This window comes from Pelecanus crispus, chromosome 4 (assembly GCF_030463565.1).
Source record: "Pelecanus crispus isolate bPelCri1 chromosome 4, bPelCri1.pri, whole genome shotgun sequence".
Taxonomy (NCBI): Eukaryota; Metazoa; Chordata; class Aves; order Pelecaniformes; family Pelecanidae; genus Pelecanus; species Pelecanus crispus.
In genome coordinates, this window is record NC_134646.1 from 73,466,250 (window position 1) to 73,484,479 (window position 18,230).

Genomic DNA, 18,230 nt, shown 5'->3' on the forward strand with positions numbered 1-18,230 from the left:
CAAAAAACCCTGAACACTCTCCCCCCGCCCCAATCCCAAGATGCTCAAGAAACACTAACAGCAAAACTACTCCCAAATTTCTGTAAAATGTGTTTCTAGGAAGTCCATGACATGACATTTCCTTAAGTTCCAGAGGAAGCAGTCACACAAACCAAATGTTCTTTCAGCACTTGCCACTGCACGCTGAAGAAATGGGTTATACATAAAAGTTAAAGTGATTTAATAGATTGTTTCATGGTCTCAGTTAAAAGAAAAGCAAACCATAAACAAGTGGTGAAAAGAAAATGGGGAGGCAGTCCAGCTACTGAAAAAATCACAAATTTCAGTGACCTTAAATGTTCTAAGAAATTTTGATCATAAAAAGTGATACAGCTCTTATTCATGTAAATTTTCCAGTCATCTTAAACTAGTTGCTAGGCCATGCTAACTAGGAAAATATCTTTGTTTTAAAAAATGATTAGTACTTTTGTAACAATGGGAAAATCACATTGCTAAGATGCTTTACCTTGTTTTATTTCTGCGGGTTTTATTCTTTTCTGTGCAGCTGATTTCTCCCCACAGGATTTCGACCTTTATTACTTGCTGACAACATGCCTGACAAATAGCTTTTTGCTGTGGTAGCTGAGGTTGAGCCATCTGTTTTTTCTCTAGAGAGCCATGCCTTATTCATAATGGCATTTTTCTGTTTCATTCCCTGGGGAATAGCACCTGCATGCTGATTTCCTATTCGACCGCAAAATACATCATCACATTTGGCCAACCGATCCCTCCCCTTCGTGGCCCAGAAAGCACTACGCTCCGGAGGCACCAGTGCATCCTTCATCCTTGACAGCAGAGGGCAAGGGGCTTCCTCGTGGATCACGGGCAGGTTGCAGTCAGCCTTCAGATTTGAGTTGGAGGAGGCAACTGAAGGTATCTGAGGAGGAAAGAAGAAAAGAAAACATAACCTTGGATGTCGCAGGCCACTCTATGCATTGTGGCTGATTTCAGCTGTAGCTTGACCAGCTGGGTTAGCTCAGTGACCAGCCGGGTTAGCTCAGTTGGTTAGAACATGGTGCTAATAACGCCAAGTTCACAGGTTCAGTCCCTGCTTACTGCAGGGGGGTTGGGCTCGATGATCTCTCAAGGTCCCTTCCAACCCAAAGCATTCTATGATTCTATGATTCCCATATAATCGTACGGTAGGCCTGTGTCATGCTCTCATTGGGATTTAATTAAACATGAGGTATATAAACATTTTATATACATGATGTATGTAAAAAGAAAATCCCTGAGTTTATAGAGATCAGGTCAATCAAAGAACTACTAGCATTCTGCTCTCCCTAATAACTTTTTTTTTATGACAATATTTTCATTGATTCTTTTTATATGGGACTGTGAAAGAGAAAATGATCAGGAAACTGGATATGAACTGGCACATATATCCCCTGGACTAAATAACTTAAGGGTTTCACATGTTACCGGAATTCTGAATCCGATACAATAAATTTCTTATCTAGAAGGAAATTTCAGTATCTTACATGGTTTTTTCAACTATTCATGCCAAAAGCAGAAACTATGCTTTTATTTCTTACATTTATTTTAATCCAAGACTGTTCAGGAAATTCAGTAGAATAAAACTTGTGACTACTCTAGCTAACTGGCTCCAGTAATTGCATACTTGAATTTTGTTTCTGTACAATTATGGAGAGGTTATGTTGTCTCAAAAAGGGTGAAATCTCCAGCACGTTTAGTTTAGCAGCAGACTGTCACAAATGTAATTGCAATTGATCAGCTCTGTTCTTAACAGGATTCCTGCAGTTAATGGAAATTACTATAAAGAGCTTCAGGGCATAGGAATAATTGGATCATTAAAAAAAAAAAAGGAATTAGAGGAAAAAAAAGGTAGGACAAGATCAACATAACAACTTTTTTTTTTTAAACATCCAGCAATTTTCAAAGATGGTCTTACCAGAGAGTACACCATGATGAAAAAAAAATGTTTTAATTATTTTTACAAACCCCAAGCCTTTCCTAAACAATGGGGAAGAAAATGCATAATGAAAAAGATTAAGCATTTGTTATCCTCAGCTTGTTTAAACTAACAATCAGCTGTGCATCTCTGGAAGCAATCATTCAAATATCTATATGATCTAGAAAATGACTGCCAAGAATAACAGATTTCACTAAACTAAAAACAATGAGAAAATTTTTACTGACCTGGCATTTTTTGTGATGGTTGTGTCTTAGTTCTTGATGCAAGGCTATGATCCTCTCTGGACTTGTTAAATTTATAGGACAACCAGCATACACGTTTGGAGTGATGCAAGAACTGTGGGTGCTATCCACCTCTTGCTGAGAGTTTGCAGGTATTGACTCAGTGATCCCATTCACTTTGACATATGTCTCATGATCCTGTGGCTGTCCATCGGCCTGTGAAATGTCTGTGGAAGAAGGCAGCATCTGCAAGAGAAAATAGCCTTTTAAGAAATTCAAGCTAGATGAAGTATTCCAATGCTGTTTATTTTGGATTAGTGGAAGCTACTTGGATGAATTCATTACAATAAGTGTTCACAGAAATTAAATATAAATAAACTACATTTACCAAAATAAGAAAAAAGATCATATACCAGTTATTTTAAATATGAAGCATTCCTGCATCTGTCTAAAAAGGAATCCTGCATTCATTACCTCTTCCCCCCCAAAATAAATCTCTAAGGTTTAACTACAGCCAAAATTTGCATCTGGATATTCAGAAAACCTAGATAAAAAGTAGAAAACCCCACTGTTTTTAACAATTGCATAATGTTAGGTCTTCACTTGAAGAATCTCAAAATTTCTAGCAAGATTCTTTCACACACATATTCTCTCACTCCACACTACACAACAAATTCAGGTTTGTCTACATACAAATGCTCAAGAAAGTTAACCTGAATGGACTTCAAAAGCACCTTAGTTCAACTGCATGAACTCTTAAGCAGACCCTCCTATTCTGAATAAAAATAATATTCTTATTTCACCTCTAAATCAACTTTAACACCATAACAAACATTATTCCTTTTCAATATATTCACTAAATTGAAGACAAATTTAGAGACAAATGGCAGTTGTTTAACTTTGCTTTTCATAACAGTTGCAAGCAGGAAAAGGAGATCTCCCTGAGCATAAATCACTATCACAGGGCAGTATCATTTTATCATCCAAATACAAATTTATTTAAGGTACAGGATTAATGTTACTTTTTTCCTTGCAATTGCACAGAAAAACAAATTTAAGATTGTTAATAACAGTTTAGTGTTTGGGTTTTTAAAAATAGTTATTTTTTTATTTCCAAAATTAATATATCTGATTATGAGTTATCACCTCACTGTCATTAGTCATTAGTCCTCTTGCAAAAGCTCCAGAAATGCAAATACTATAAATATGCCAGGTCAGCTACTTAATATAAAACACATTTTGCTTGAAATAATACATTGTTTTTCCTCTGTACATCTTTAATGAGTATTAGATACATCACTTGTGTCCTTTAAAAAAAAATACAAACAACAAAGGATTCTTAAATGCCATAGTGGTGTAAGATTGCTCTGGTGAGCCCCCAAGAAGATGAGCATTTATTCACAAGCTCATGCATCAAAATATAATTCTATGACAGCATGAAGACAAGGTACAGTGTGTAAGCTGTTGCCATTGCCAAGAAAAGAAGTCTTGCAGGAGTGATCACCATGGAGCTTTATGAGAAACAGGCTGCTTGCAAGCAGTTCAAGAGCAGCTCCGATGCCAGGGTTAGAGCGTACAGGTAGCAGTGGTGCTGTACTGTCCCATAGCCTTGCAGGTGACACTGAATCCCACCTGTTGATGTACACAATCCAGCCAGACCTGAAAAAGCTCATCGCTCTCATCTTCTGCTTGCAAAGCGACCCTCAAAGCTCATGGGCTTCCTGAAGTACGTGTCTTACGATTCTTAAGTACACCAAAATACTGGTATTCAGCTCCTAGGGTCAGGAGGGTGAGCTGTGCTGTCTGTCTCTAGAGCTGGTGTGCTGCAGGACAGACCTCTCCCCAGGATACATCGCGTGAGAGAGCATGAGTGGTAAACACAAGCAATCAGCACTGCCTTTGATCCTATTGCACCTTCTGTTCTTGGCTCCCCACCACGAGAGGAGGGAACCAACGTTGCTGAATTCTGGTCATTGGTCCCATTAAAAGTATCAAATACAAGCATGTTTGGCCAGCTGAGGCACTCCCCAGTAGCAGCTACCACCTGGATCATTTATTTCAGGCTGAACAACAGGCCAGGAAATAAGATGGTGACATCCAGGAGTTGAAGGATCACTCATAGTGACCAACTTTAGGCACATAATTTAGAATGCTACTCTTCCCTGAAAGACTTACTTTCTCTGCACTGATTAGAGGGAGTCTGTGCCACTGTCTGGATACAGCATTTATTTAGGTAGGGTGGCATGAATACCCAATCTTATCCTAGCATCACAGGCACAGATCAGTTGGAAAGCAAAAGCTATACATTTGTATGTTCCCCTGTAAACACAGAAACCAAAGAAGGCTTCAGAAGTCCTTGGTTTCTAACCAAGGTTATGAGTGCAGTATCTCCCCAGCACTCACAAAAAATGCCAGCTGGCTGAAAGTGATGGAGGGGTTACAAAGGGCAGCCCTGAAATGTTTTGAGGCATGAAGAGATTGGATCTAAAATTATTTGACGAGAATTTCCTCACTACAGGAAGCACAGTTAGAGGCATCCCTGATGATAGATGAGAGTCGGCAGGAACAGAACAAGTTCTGGAGCTCGATGACCCATGCAAAGGCAAATCACTGTCCTACTCATAGGCAGGAGAGCTGGTAAAGCTACCAGACAAAGCACAAATCAAAGCTTTGACACTGCCACGTTTCATTTCTAGGACTATAACCTCCTGGTAGGGTCTTTGCTTCTATTTCCCTCAACTGTTCAACTCACAAACTCTTTTACCTCTTGGGATTACTGAATTCTGCTGCAGCCAAAGTAGTGAAACTCAGTAGAAAGGTGGATTAATGCAAACCCTGATGAGTGAAGCTGCTACCACACTGACAAAGTTTTTACAGTATGGTCTGCACTGTATTTGAAAGCCGGTATGATTCTCTCAAAAACGCTCATCCTCAGTGTTTTGTAAGACTATGTGAAACACTAATGATCACATTTTCTATAGCACTATGGATATAGCCAAGCAAAAATCCTACATTTTGCCTCAATGCCCAGACATTAATTTCTTCCATTAGTTAATTATTCCCTTTTTAATTTTTTATTTACTTATTTACAATATTGATTCTATTTTTCTTTGATATTTTTTGCTTTCCTCCAAAGTTTCCACATATTATCCCACCTAGGAGGAAATTAATTGTGATTTTCCACCAAACCTGAAGAAGTGTGAGCTTGCATACTGCCAGGTTCTAGAAAGGATTGACATTAAAAAAACCAAACATCACCTTCCCCCAAAACTATAAAAATAAAAAGTCAGTGGTGTCAGAGATAAGAATAAAATGTTTTAATTCATCTGGATATTTTTAATTGCACATTTTATCTTAATCTTAATTCTAACATTTATCAGAAAATAAAGGAAGGTTAGTTTTTAAAGGCTTTCTTTTTTTAATCATGGCTGTTACTCTACTTGTATTTACTGTTCTAGACAAATACATACTGTTGCCCATGAATTAGAGCAAAAACCACTGCTAAAATACCTGTATTATGTATGCAGTCAGGAAACAGATCTAAATCTTTGTCAAGCAAACCCAATTTTACTTTAAAATGGCAATAACCTTGAGTATGTACCATCTCCTCAGCCACCACAAATTCTTGAGATACCCTCTGTACAAACAGCCATTTACATAATTATTGAACAGCTTTATCAGTTATTTCACTGGAAAGGCAAGGCTGCCCTTAACTGCCCTTAACTAATCCATATTTTATACCCTTCAGTATTTTTAATAATCTTTCTGAAGGTCAAAAATAACATATCTCTCAGCAATGGATTTTACCCGTCTTTAAAAATTCATCCCCTTGGAACCCCAAAGATTCAAGTCACATCTTCTGTAACATCAGAAAAAGAAGCCTCTCCCTGCAAAAAACTTTGTCTTGAAAGGTCCCTTGGTCTTGATCAGCACTGTCCCCAAAAGACTGAAACCCCAAAGTTAAACTCGTTCTCCCCTCTGAGGGTGGGACTCAACTGACTGAAGCACATCTTCTCCTGGCCCCCTTCACAACCAGTGGAGTCCAGCTTCTCCAACTCTTCTCACCTTACCTAAAGCAGATAACCTGAAATGAGCAGGATACCTCCTTGCAAGTATCTCTTTCTCTCCACTGAGTGCTGAAAGAAAGACCACAGACATGATTGTCTGAAGTACAGACATCAAACATGAAATATCTCTCACCCTCAGTGTCAGAAAAGCTTCTGATCTCACCAGCCATGCACAAATCATTTCAAGGAGAGCATCAGAGAATGCTATTTCAGGCCCATTTCCTTCAAATATGATTCACTGGAAAGCACTAAGTGGTTCCTTGCAAATAAATTAGTAGAAACAGAAAAAGAAAAAAAGCATTTTTCTACCAAAAAGTATCTCAGAAGAAATCCCCTGATACAAAGGAGGATTAAGCTATACTGTTCTGCACATTTATTCCCTATTCTGTAAAACAAATAATTCACTACACTGGACACATTCTTTGCCTGGAGCTTTCCATCCATAAGGTTTAAGATGACCTGATGAAAAGCAATAAAAAGCACTACTATTTTTCCCTATACTCCTTGCACAAATTCCTTCTCAGCCCTGAGAAATGGGTACAAATAGCCACAATGGTTTCAGATCCACTATGGAAGGAATACATAAAATATATCATCAAGTCAAAGCCTTCCAGCGCAAGAGAATTGAAGTGAATGAGTACAGCAGCATTATCCTTTACAGCCATCAGTCATCTGGAGAGAGGCTGTTGACATAAAACCAGGACATGTTGGCTCAGTCATTTGAGGGAAAGAATTGAACATACTCCTGTTTCTCCACACGCAACCCAAAAGAGAGAAAAAGCCCCAAAATACTGCACAGCTGCACTGGCTGGGATGAGCTCACATGAAGGGTAAGTAAGCTCTCTTGCTCCGCTGTGTGGTTCTCTAATACATCAAAAGCAGCATGGACACAGCCTCATGTTCAAGCAAGTTAAAGTGGGTAAAGCCTGTTTCTTAAACTGCAAGTAGACATCTAAATTTAGAAAAAAGTGAAGCCTCCTCTTTCACATTTCCTATTAGTTATCTGAAGCATCTTCTCTTGCTTCCCACTGTTACCAACCCAGGTAAACCAGTTGTTGCCAACCCCAGTCCCAGTCCTTTTTGTTAGCTGTTTAGTGCACATGAGTGTCTAACATCATTTGACGAATGCTGTCTTGCGTACTTTCCACTGGGAAAGGCAGAGAAACACTCACTGTTAATAATATCCATGATTAATTCTACAACAGCAAGAAAATAAAGATGAGGCCAAGGCCTTTCCAATAAGATGACGAAAATGGGACATGACAAAAGGCCAAAAATGGCCACATATTCTGTGTCTGACATTGAGCATGTGAATCCCAGCTATGGCACTGTGCCGAGTGCCACGTGCACCCACTGGAGGCAGCCCTTGTCCCTGGGATGTGTCCTCTTCAGACACATGCTTTTCATTTTCCAAACACAAATTAAGACAAGGTTTTAATTATGTCAGTTGCCCAAATTTATTATTGCTCCACTACAAGGGGCTCCAATGGTTTCTCAGTTTAAGTCTTGTAAAAGGAAAATACATCACAAAGGCTTACAAATTAACTTCTTCATGCCTCCAAAAATTTCAAGTCTATATTAGACATACATTGTCATTCCTATGGCTCCCCACAAGGCTATTTTTTTCAAAATTGAGAGACAGACACAATGAAGCTCTTCTTCACCATCCTGCACACGATTTTTGTTTTCACTAGTGACATACGTGTTTTCTCTGGATGAAAAAGAATTGAAATAAAAACTCTTCTGTGCAATAGTATGTGTTTATTATGATAAACCAAACTAAAATTAAATTATATTACACTAAATTACTCAATTAAACTAAATTACAAATAAAGACCTTCATGGTGTACAGTTTTATAGTGAGAAAAAGTCATTCAAAATCTAGTCCTCTTTACAGGGACTTGAAAAGAATATTGAGAGAAGGAAAATTGACTTTCTTTTCTGAACAGATTACTGCAGTGTATATCTGGCCTCAATGAAAAGTACACTGCTGGAACAAAATCATGATTCAAGTAAATTTTATTTCTCAGTCAAAAACCTTTGAATGTAACACTGAGTTGTGAAAATAATCAAGAATGACAAAACTCAAAATGCGTGCTGTTTTGCTGAACCAAACCGAAGTTTTCATTTAGAGCAAATTAGTGAAATGAAGCCATTGGGACAACAGTGATTTGTAGTGCCTGAGAACAGTCTCAAATGCTGAAAGTGAAGTCTGAAGAGAAGCTCTGAAGATGGTTGGGTTTGCATCACACTGTCTTCATGTTTTAGTGTTTTAATTGGGATTAGCATTAGGAAGAAAATACTTCTGGCAAACAGAAGGGAATGACCAACCATCTGTTGTGTCCTAAATGAGCAAAGAACTGACGTTCACTTTTGTCTTTAAGCATGAGTAACTGGTTGATGCTCATAAGCCCTCCACTGAAGCCAGAGCTTCCTAGCACGCAGCTAGGGCAGATCTATCCAATCTACACCTAATTCCATGTAGAGATGAAAAGAAAGAGTTCTTGAAAGAATTTTAAACCATATTTTCTTCTGAGAACAAGGCACAAAGTTTTTTACTGAACTACAAAAGGCAAGGCACTGAATTGAACACAGACTCCCTTTTCCCTTCAAAGGCCACAGGATTAGCCCATGCATCACTGCAAACTTTTTGTTGAAATTCATCAGTAAGCCAAAGCTGGCAGGTCTGCTGCCAATGTGTAACAGCCTTCCATTTGTCACTGGGTCCAGAAATGAATAAAGCTAATTGCAAGTCTTTAATTTAAGAAGGAAAAAAAAAAACCCCATCAATCCAATGGGTTTTCTCTAGGAGCATTCAAATGTTAGGAATGATTTAGAAGTGAAAATCTGAGGGGAATGAAGGGAATCAGCTTTCAAAGGAGTTTTATGTAAGTAAAAGCTGGGCATAGCTCTGGAATCTGAGATGTGAATTCCAGCGAGAATTAGTTGAAATGCAAAAAATGAATCCTCAAAGATGAAAAGTCAGCTCAGTTTAACATATGTGTATACCGAATTCAGTACAGGATTTTTAAAACCAAAGAATGGTATGAATATGGTCTCTTCTTTGTGATTGTATCCATTATTTATTAAATTAGGAGTAGTGACACTTAGACGTTTTCTCACTGAAATGTTTTCCATTGGAAAACTGATCCATAGAAACCTAAATTTTTCATGGGAACATACAGATCTGCCTTGGCAGGAAAGGTTTCCCCTGTTACACATGGAATTACAGACCAGAATGGTCCAAAGCTCAGTGTCATGGTGTCCAGCAAGAGCCAGCCTGTTCTCTGCATGATCCAAAACCACAAGGCTTGAATCCCAGTGTGCCTGAGCCTAACTGGGACTTCTGACCACTACGGTGCTGGATACTATGGGAAAGGGTTTGTGCTCCACTTAGCATGAACAGCTCAATATCTGATGAAGTAGGGACTTGAATGTGTGGCTCCTACATTGCAAATGAACTCACTGGCCATCAGAATACAGATTCCATCTAATTCTCTCCTGTTGGACCTGCTAAGTTTTGTGATAATTAGACATTCGGGGAGACAGTGTGAATGTGCACACTATTTTGATATTTATTGTATTGGAAAGCTTTACACTAATGCTCATTTATCACAGCAATGTCTGAGAAAACATCTGAAGGCAGTGAAGTATTATCTCCCCTCTGACATATGAGCTACTAACTACTGTCACATAAAACATTCATTTGCAGTGTGAGCTTGGGCGAGACAGCGGTGGACACAGACTTGACATACTCGAAGGAGACATAGCCAGGAACAGAACCCTGTCCCACCCTGCAGCCACACTGCCTTGTCATCTGACATTGACAGTGTTGCTCACGATAGGATGATGGCATATGTAGATATATAGATATGAAGGTACATAAAGCCCAAAGCATAGAAAAACTCAAAGCATATAAAACCTTGACTAGTCAAACATAGGTAGTAGAAGAGAAGCAAAAAAAAAAAAAAAAAAATGTTTATGAACCAGCAAACTCTCTTGTTTATTTTCCTAATTACGACAAGGAAATTGATTGCCATTTATGTTGAAGAATCAATCTACCTGTTCCTTAACATGCAGTTAAATTAATTCTTCCCACGGAAACAAGTATGACTGAGTGATAGCTTGCAACATGTAATAACACTAGAAGAATAAGCTTCTTCAGAGCAATACAGAATACCACTCTGTGTGTAAAAATGTAAAATAATCAGACAAATAACCCTGTGGATTTACTATACTATATGCCCATTGTGAGCATCTCTACTTCTGCTGATGAAAAACAGATGTCAATGTCATTGAAAAATAAACTATTTTTATGTACTCATTTTGCAGTGCATTGTTAGCTGAAGTACAAAAAATAGTACAAACCTATGTTCCGTATGCTGCTGTGGTAGGCAGCCACTTTCCCAATATTTTACAAATGTGTAAGGCAGAATACATTCTTTTTTTCCCCTTTCAACCAGCAAGATTCTGCTTGAGTATATGTGACACAAACATTACCAAATATTGTTTGGCTATTTTTACAGGCTTTGTTTAAAATAATAACAGAGGGAAAATGAAAGGAAAAAACCCATCTTGCTTGAAGATTACTGAAGTACTATAAGGGAATTCCTGTTTCTCCAGATTCAGATTCCTGTCCTTAAGAATGTCTTCAGGTAGGTGTTACCCCAAAAATATGAAGTATATTCCCAGCATCTGAGCTATTAATGATAATGCTGAACAGCACCAGGTGTAAGGCAGAGCGTATCCTATTTGAACCACTTTCCTCTTGCCAGTGAAACACAAGTAACTAACTCCCTGTTGAACATGAATGTCCACTGAGTTGACTTAAATCTTAAAATGATTCATTCTAGACCTTTTTTTTTTTTTTATTTCTTCGGAAATCTGCCATAATGCATTGTGCAAGAAGAAAATGCAAAATTCATATTGAAAGTCAAATTGTATCATGTGCTGCATTATCCACTATGCTAGATATTTTATCAAAATATTGGTAAGTGTTTTTTGCATGGAGCACTGACATACCTCATGATAAGCTCCAGAAGATTTAAACTTTGACCAAAACGTCAATAAAACAGCCAACTCCACTGACTTGCCTGAAGCACTATTTATATAAAGTACTGAGATATATTTTATAACTATACACTGAGTCTCACTAAACACTGTAAAAAAAATATAATCACTGACAATACAAGTGCGGAAATGGGAGGATTCTACAAGGAAGTACAAACACTTACCTCTTGATCACCCATGGCTGTAAAAGCGACTGTGTACTCTGCCAGGGCCATGTCGTTCACCAAGTTTTTCACCTCTTCATCAAATGCAGAGTTAATAATTCCTCGCCTCTGAAATTCACTAACCATCCTGGTAATGAAGCTGTTCCTCTCCTGGCACTTTCGGGTGAGGCAAGCCAGCTTAGCCTAGGTGCCATGAACACATATACATTGATTTTACTCCCTCTTGAGACTGCAAGATTATATTTTGTATCTGATTTGTAATTTCACACATTTTGACCCAAAGCTATAGATTGCATTCTTATGTTTCTAGGCCATTAGGTGCCTCTGCACCCTGCAACAGCAATACATGTGCACAGGTAAACTGGAAAGAGATGTTCCCTTTCCATGTGCAAGGTCACCCTTTTGACAGGCTGAAGAATACCCATGGCAATAATGTCAGCAAGCCCTTGCCTAAAGCGCAGTAGCCAACAGCTAAGTCAGGGGCAGCTGCAGAAGGCAGGCACACCCACAGAAGTCTGTACGCAAAAGGATACACCTTTGCGTAGGTTCTGCCTCAGCTTTCAGGAAAATACAGTACCTTCAGAGGAGCTAGCATCAACTTCGCTTCAGACTTTCTCTTCTGAAATTCTTTTTCCTGAAAGGTTGAAAAACATTCTGCATTAATTTATTCAAGAGTCATTTTAAAACTCTGTAGCAGTTTTTTGCTATTTGCTTTAGACCTGACTTCCAAGGCGTACACTTTGCATATTTGTGTGACCCTGTATCACAAACAAGATGAAGCAGTGTAAGGAGTTGGTTGTACACAGGGAGGCCCTTGCCCTGGTTTCAGCTGGGATAGAGTTAATTTTCTTCCTAGTAGCTGGCATAGTGCTGTGTTTTGGATTTAGGATGAGAAGAATGTTGATAACACACTGAGGTTTTAGTTGTTGCTAAGTACTGCTTATGCTAGTCAAGGATTTTTCAGCTTCCCATGCTCTGCCAGGTGCACAGGAACGTGGGAGCGGGCACAGCCAGAATAGTTGATCCAAACTGACCAAAGGGCTATTCCATACCATATGGCATCATGCTCAGTATAGAAACTGGGGGGGGTTGGCCAGGGGGGCAGCGATCACTGCTTGGGAAATGTCTTCGTATCGGTCGGTGGGTGGTGAGCAATTGCATTGTGCATCACTTGCTTTGTATATTAGTATTACTATCATTATAATATTATTATTATGAGTATGATTATTATTTTACTTTATTTCAATTATTAAACTGTTCTTATCTCAACCCAGGAGTTTTCTCACTCTTACTCTTCCGATTCTCTCCCCCATCCCACCAGGGCAGGGGGAGTGAGTGAGCGGCTGCATGGTGCTTAGTTGCTGGCTGGGGTTAAACCACGACAGCCCTGGCACACAAACACTGACCTACTAGCATTAATGTTGGTCTTATGTATTACCAAATGCTTTTGGATGTTTTTGGAAGGAGCCCTATATCAGTGAGTTTATTTCGTCAAAGCAGCATCACATTAAAGACCTGGTATCCTTCATTATGCACTCATATTCCCATTTGCTCTGTGAATCTTCCAAAATACTCTTTTGGGGAATCATAGAATCATACAATCGTTTAGGTTGGAAAAGACCTTTAAGATCATCCAGTCCAGCCATTAACCTAACATTACCAAGTCTACCACTAAACCAGTTAAGGGTAGAGTAGCAATTTCATGTTTCCTGGCTTGGTGGCTGGAGTATTTTTTAATGAAAGTAAAAACTAGGAATCATTAAGGTTGGAAAGGACCTCTAAGATCATCAGTCTAACCATCAACCCAACACCACCGTGCCCACTAAACCATGTCCCAGAGTGCCACATCTACCCATTTTTTGAACACTTCCAGGGATGGTGACTCCACCACCTCTCTGGGCAGCCTGTTCCAATGCTTGACCACCCTTTCCGTAAAGAAATTTTTCCTAATATCCAATCTAAACCTCCCCTGGTGCAGCTTGAGCCCATTTCCTCTCATCCTATCACTAGCTACTTGGGAGAAGAGCCCAACCCCCACCTCACTACAACCTCCTTTCAGGTAGTTGTAGAGAGCGATAAGGTCTCCCCTCAGCCTCCTCTTCTCCAGACTAAACAACCCCAGTTCCCTCAGCCGCTCCTCATAAGGCCTGTGCTCCAGACCCTTCACCAGCTTCGTTGCCCTTCTCCGGACACGCAAGCTGGAAACGTTGTCCTTTTTCTTATCTATATTATGTTGTAGAATGCAAGAAACAAGGAGGGATTTTCTGAATGTGTATTCCATGGCAGGCTCTGAAAAGTGAACATCAACAACTTTCTACTCTGACACTATCAATGCATGTCCTCTATTAGGAGGTGATCCAGATGACCTAGTCTGTACCTTATGATTAAAATGTTTATTATTCATGGGAAACTTGCCTTCTGATTATGCAGAAAAAATACAGTATCCTGCCAGGTGACATCCATTTCTATTACAAATCAATACAGTATTATTTGGCAATAAAGTACAGATTCCTTTGCATTCATTTTGCTTGACAGTTTGTATTTCTATAAAGCCTATGGTAAATGTATTATGTACATCAAAAAAAAAAAAAAAGACTTCTTTTATAAGAATTCAGTTATGCTGAAAGAGGTTGCATGGTCCTCAGCAAATAAATTGTGGGCTTGGGCAGGAACATGGTAGATAGGACAGAAGAGACATGCCTTTACATTACTTTAGCACTGAGGGAACAAAGAACAAGCTGGCAATAGTCCCTGCACTGAGGGCGTTCAATTCTTGATGAAGCATGGAGCAAAACACTTCGCCAATGCAACAGAACAATTAGAAGTTGTCCGTTTATATGGACAGCGTGTCTCACTCTGTACTCACCTACCTACTGTCTGATATGCACCATCCATCATTACAGACACCAGACACTTCAAAACAATTTCATTTTACCACCACTATTCTGCTAAAAGGCATCCTAATCAATGCCTGCGAGAAGCCACTAACCCTTCATACAGGAGTGGTTTAAAGCAAATCACAGCACATGACAGGGCTACAAAAGAAAAAAAACAAACAAAACCACCACCACCAACCAATCAAAACAAAAAAAACCCCAACACTGTAGAACAGGTGGATTTACCATGGATAAACTTGCACCCATCAGGGAGAAGAAAATAATCTCTTCTGTTTCAGAGGAAAAACAGAGAAGCATGTTCTACACATTGTATCATAGTATAAAGAATACTATTGAGAAAATACCATTTATTAGTTGTTTCAGGGTATGATGGGCACTTCCAATTTGGCTCATGTTGTAAGTATCCTCCATTTTCAAAAAACAGTTTCCAGAGAAATAGGGAACAAAATCTAAGGGAAAAATGTCCTAGCAGGAATTTGTTTCCACCTAAGAGTTCAGCAGTTGTAGTCACACTGACAGTAGTAGTTTTGCTGTCACACTATAAGGCAGTAGCTTTGCAAATGCTAATGCCTGTACCTGCTGTAGCTTGCTAGGTGAAATACAATGCACAAGTGTAAAAACTGCTCATGTAATTATACTTGCATATACATGGGGGCTCTCACCAGAATAACTATGTCAATTAATAAAAATACAAACCTCACACCTAACTGAAAATGTGTTAATGAAACTCTTAATGTGTAACCCTAGCAGCCGAATCAAAAAAAGTTAGAAAAAACTCTATCAAAATTCTGTCACTAACTCTCTGTGTTTCCTAATCTGATATAGGGCAACAAGAGAGTCAGGAACGTTAGAAATCCTGACAGTTTAAGCCAAGGAGGTGGCTCTGTAAAGAATTTCAGCACCACTTTGGCTTGCATTAGGCTATGGGGATTACAGCAGAGACTGGCGGCAACTTTTATTATAGTCTATCATCTTTCCATAACATTGACCACCCAGGTAGTTTACATCTTTTCCTTATTTCTCTGAAGTCAGGGTACTTTTATATGCCTGCAAACCATTTAATTATCCTCAGACTTGTACCCAGGAAAGAAGACTATCTTGGTTCCCTCCTTGGAGAAGAAGGAGGTAGAATTTGAAGTCTGAACTCAGATTTGTCCACCCACATAAGCACAAAGAAAACCGCTTTATTATACCTTTTCACATAGCTGAGCCTGAAGGAGTTCCACTTCATTCTGCAAGTCATGAAACTGATTTTGTAATGCTGCCTGGTCCCTGAGCTGGGCTTTCAAGGTCAGCACTTGCTGCTGTAATCTCTTACTGGCTATTTTATTCTCCTCTGTTTCCTGGCCATCTTTCACAGTGTACACAGGCTAGGGAGCAAATACACAGATTTTCAAATTAGATGTACAAAATAATGAAAATATTCTCAATCATGGTTTAGAGCATAAAACTTCTCAATCAATGTATGTATGTACCTTGTACATAAAAAAAAAAAGCTGATATAAAACATATGAGTTCAAACCTTCGTAAACACATTAGCACTAATATCTTGCACTAATCTTAAAATTGTTTATGAGCAAGGAGTTCTTGATCCCCTGTGAGAGCAGGTGTAGGGCTGGGATTTCATAATGCTCCTTCAAGGTAAGTTTTGTATTATAATCATTTCATATCTGGGGAAACCAGGGCACAAACAGATTAAGTGACCAACCTATGGTCACACAGTGAGTAAGAATAGACTCAAAAGTCCCCAGTCTCCTGCTCAAACTGCTATACAATATGCCCTTTGTTTTTCCACATACATTTATCTCAGAGAGCAAATTCCACTCTCCCAGTTATGTTTTTGTTTTGGAAGATTATTAATAAAAATAATCAGATTGTAAGTATAAATATAAAAAATATTTTAAAAGAAAACAGTTATTACATTAAAATGCAGTAACAGTGGTACAGAACAAGTGGAAGGAGGAGCTTCTGAATTTAACTCCTTCTCCCCCACTCTCTGATTTTGTTTTCAATTTCATGCATTTAGATTGAAATGATTAGTGAGAGCTTTAGGTTGATGGTCAGCATCATAGGGTCAGCTCCTAGAACTGATATTATCAGATTAAACATACAGTCTAAGAATAAGGAAAATCTGAGGGTGAAGAAAGTCTTGTGAAAAACATTTATGCTGTTGCAACTTATATTAAAAAATATTGAGTTGATACACACAGCTGCTCGAGACTTCTGATAACATGTTATACAAGCAAGTCTAAAAGATTAAACTTTTTAGTGATTAAGTTAAAAATTCTAGTCAGACCTATAATATACTGTGGTAAAACCATATAACATTCTGACAAAACAGGCAGGAAGATGGTTTGATTTTAATGGTTATTATCATTGATACAGCCAAGGGAAGAGTGGATATTTGGCCATGATGCACAGCAACACAGTTTAATTTTCCCTTGCTTTCTGACAGCCTTTCCGATTTTGACACCCTTGGTGACTACAGCCTACTAAAGGCACCTTTTCATAGAAAACAGCAAACTGAGGTGATAGATCATGTCACTCTGGCTGCAACACATCGTTGCAACACAGATAAAAACAGAAATATGACCTTTTCATACTGTTCTTCCTAATGAAGCAAGTCCTCTGCACAGCATTCAAGCAAGTCGTGCATGCTTTGTACCAAACTTCTTGGCTCCCTCTTGCGTTAAGAGAAGAGAACAATAGCAACTGTTGGACACATCAAGACTGATTAGAACAGGGTTGCAGTGATAAAAGCCTGAGGATGAGTCTGAGATGTGGTATTTTCCTCATCTTCTTCTTTCCCACACAAAAAGTATGTTAAATAAAAAATGGAAACCCTCCCTGACTGACGATGCTTAATGGAAAAAGAGGTAGGGAAATAAAAAAAAAATTGCTTGAAGGTTAAAGACACAGAGAAGTTCCCTCTTTGCTTTTGCATTGCGCTGGCCTGCTAGCAGTCTTCTGCAGTTTCAAAGCACACATGAGGCATAAAAGGTTTATTTATGATCACTCTGTCAGATGTCCCAGGTAACAGTAACCATGGGTTGTGTAGTCAAGCTCCAGAAGAGTGAAGGACCCAGCAGCTGGGACTGGGAAATAACCAAAGCATAGTATTTAACACAGTGCATTCTTATAAAACCTGTCAAGATCTCTAGTCTTTGGAGTTGGTGCCTAAACATTAAAAATAAAAATAAAATCTTCCTCTTCTTGTGTGCACTGTGCTTGCCTGAAAACTCAATGAGAAAATGAGAGGGAATATGACTTTTTGGCTACAGGCCATCACAGGAGTCAGTGGTTCACCAGGGAAGCCTGGCACCTTATTTACTGTGTGCATGTCATCCAAAACTCTTGTATTCATTTTCAAAGCTGTAAATAGTACCCTGCTCCCTTCCTGCTCACCCACATGTTTCTCCTAACTCCTACTACAGCACTACGGTTCAGAAGGACACCTCAACATCCTAGAAAATTTCCCCAAATACTCTTAAGCTAAATCGTGTTTCCCCTGATAGCAACACCACTGAAACAAAGAGTCCTAGCAGCGATCTCAGAGTATATTATCTTAGCTCTCTTTGCAGTGTATAATATCAAGACAGCCTTTTGGAGTCTCAGCTGGGAACGAGGATCCCTGGGCACCAGGGGCTGTAGAACATATGTACAAAGTCCTAAAAGATGTTCTCAAAACACGTCATATCTCAAAGACCTCCCAGCCTCGGGTTCTAGGTCCAGAGTGCTCACATCTTCACTTCTTTCAAGCATCACAGACAGAGGTCTTCCAGAAAATGAAGTTTAGAACAGGAAAAAGCAAAAATTCTTGTGATTTACTGTATCAG

At 39.0% G+C, this 18,230-nt stretch overlaps 1 protein-coding gene across 4 annotated transcripts in view; it reads right to left on the bottom strand.

The window, feature by feature from the left end:
• Positions 1–492: 492 nt before the first annotated feature.
• Positions 493–18,230, bottom strand: part of JAKMIP1 (janus kinase and microtubule interacting protein 1) — a 149,975-nt gene continuing 132,237 nt past the window's right edge. For 2 of the 4 annotated variants that reach the window (XM_075709467.1, XM_075709464.1), the window contains 5 exons: positions 15,588–15,764; positions 12,075–12,131; positions 11,498–11,680; positions 2,200–2,442; positions 493–916 (listed from right to left, as the gene is read on the bottom strand). In XM_075709467.1, the coding sequence (XP_075565582.1) occupies positions 527–916; positions 2,200–2,442; positions 11,498–11,680; positions 12,075–12,131; positions 15,588–15,764 (1,050 nt within the window). In that variant the 3' untranslated portion in view covers positions 493–526. The remainder of the gene's footprint in view (positions 917–2,199; positions 2,443–11,497; positions 11,681–12,074; positions 12,132–15,587; positions 15,765–18,230) is intronic. The other 2 variants (XM_075709465.1, XM_075709466.1) reach the window with 2 other exon arrangements.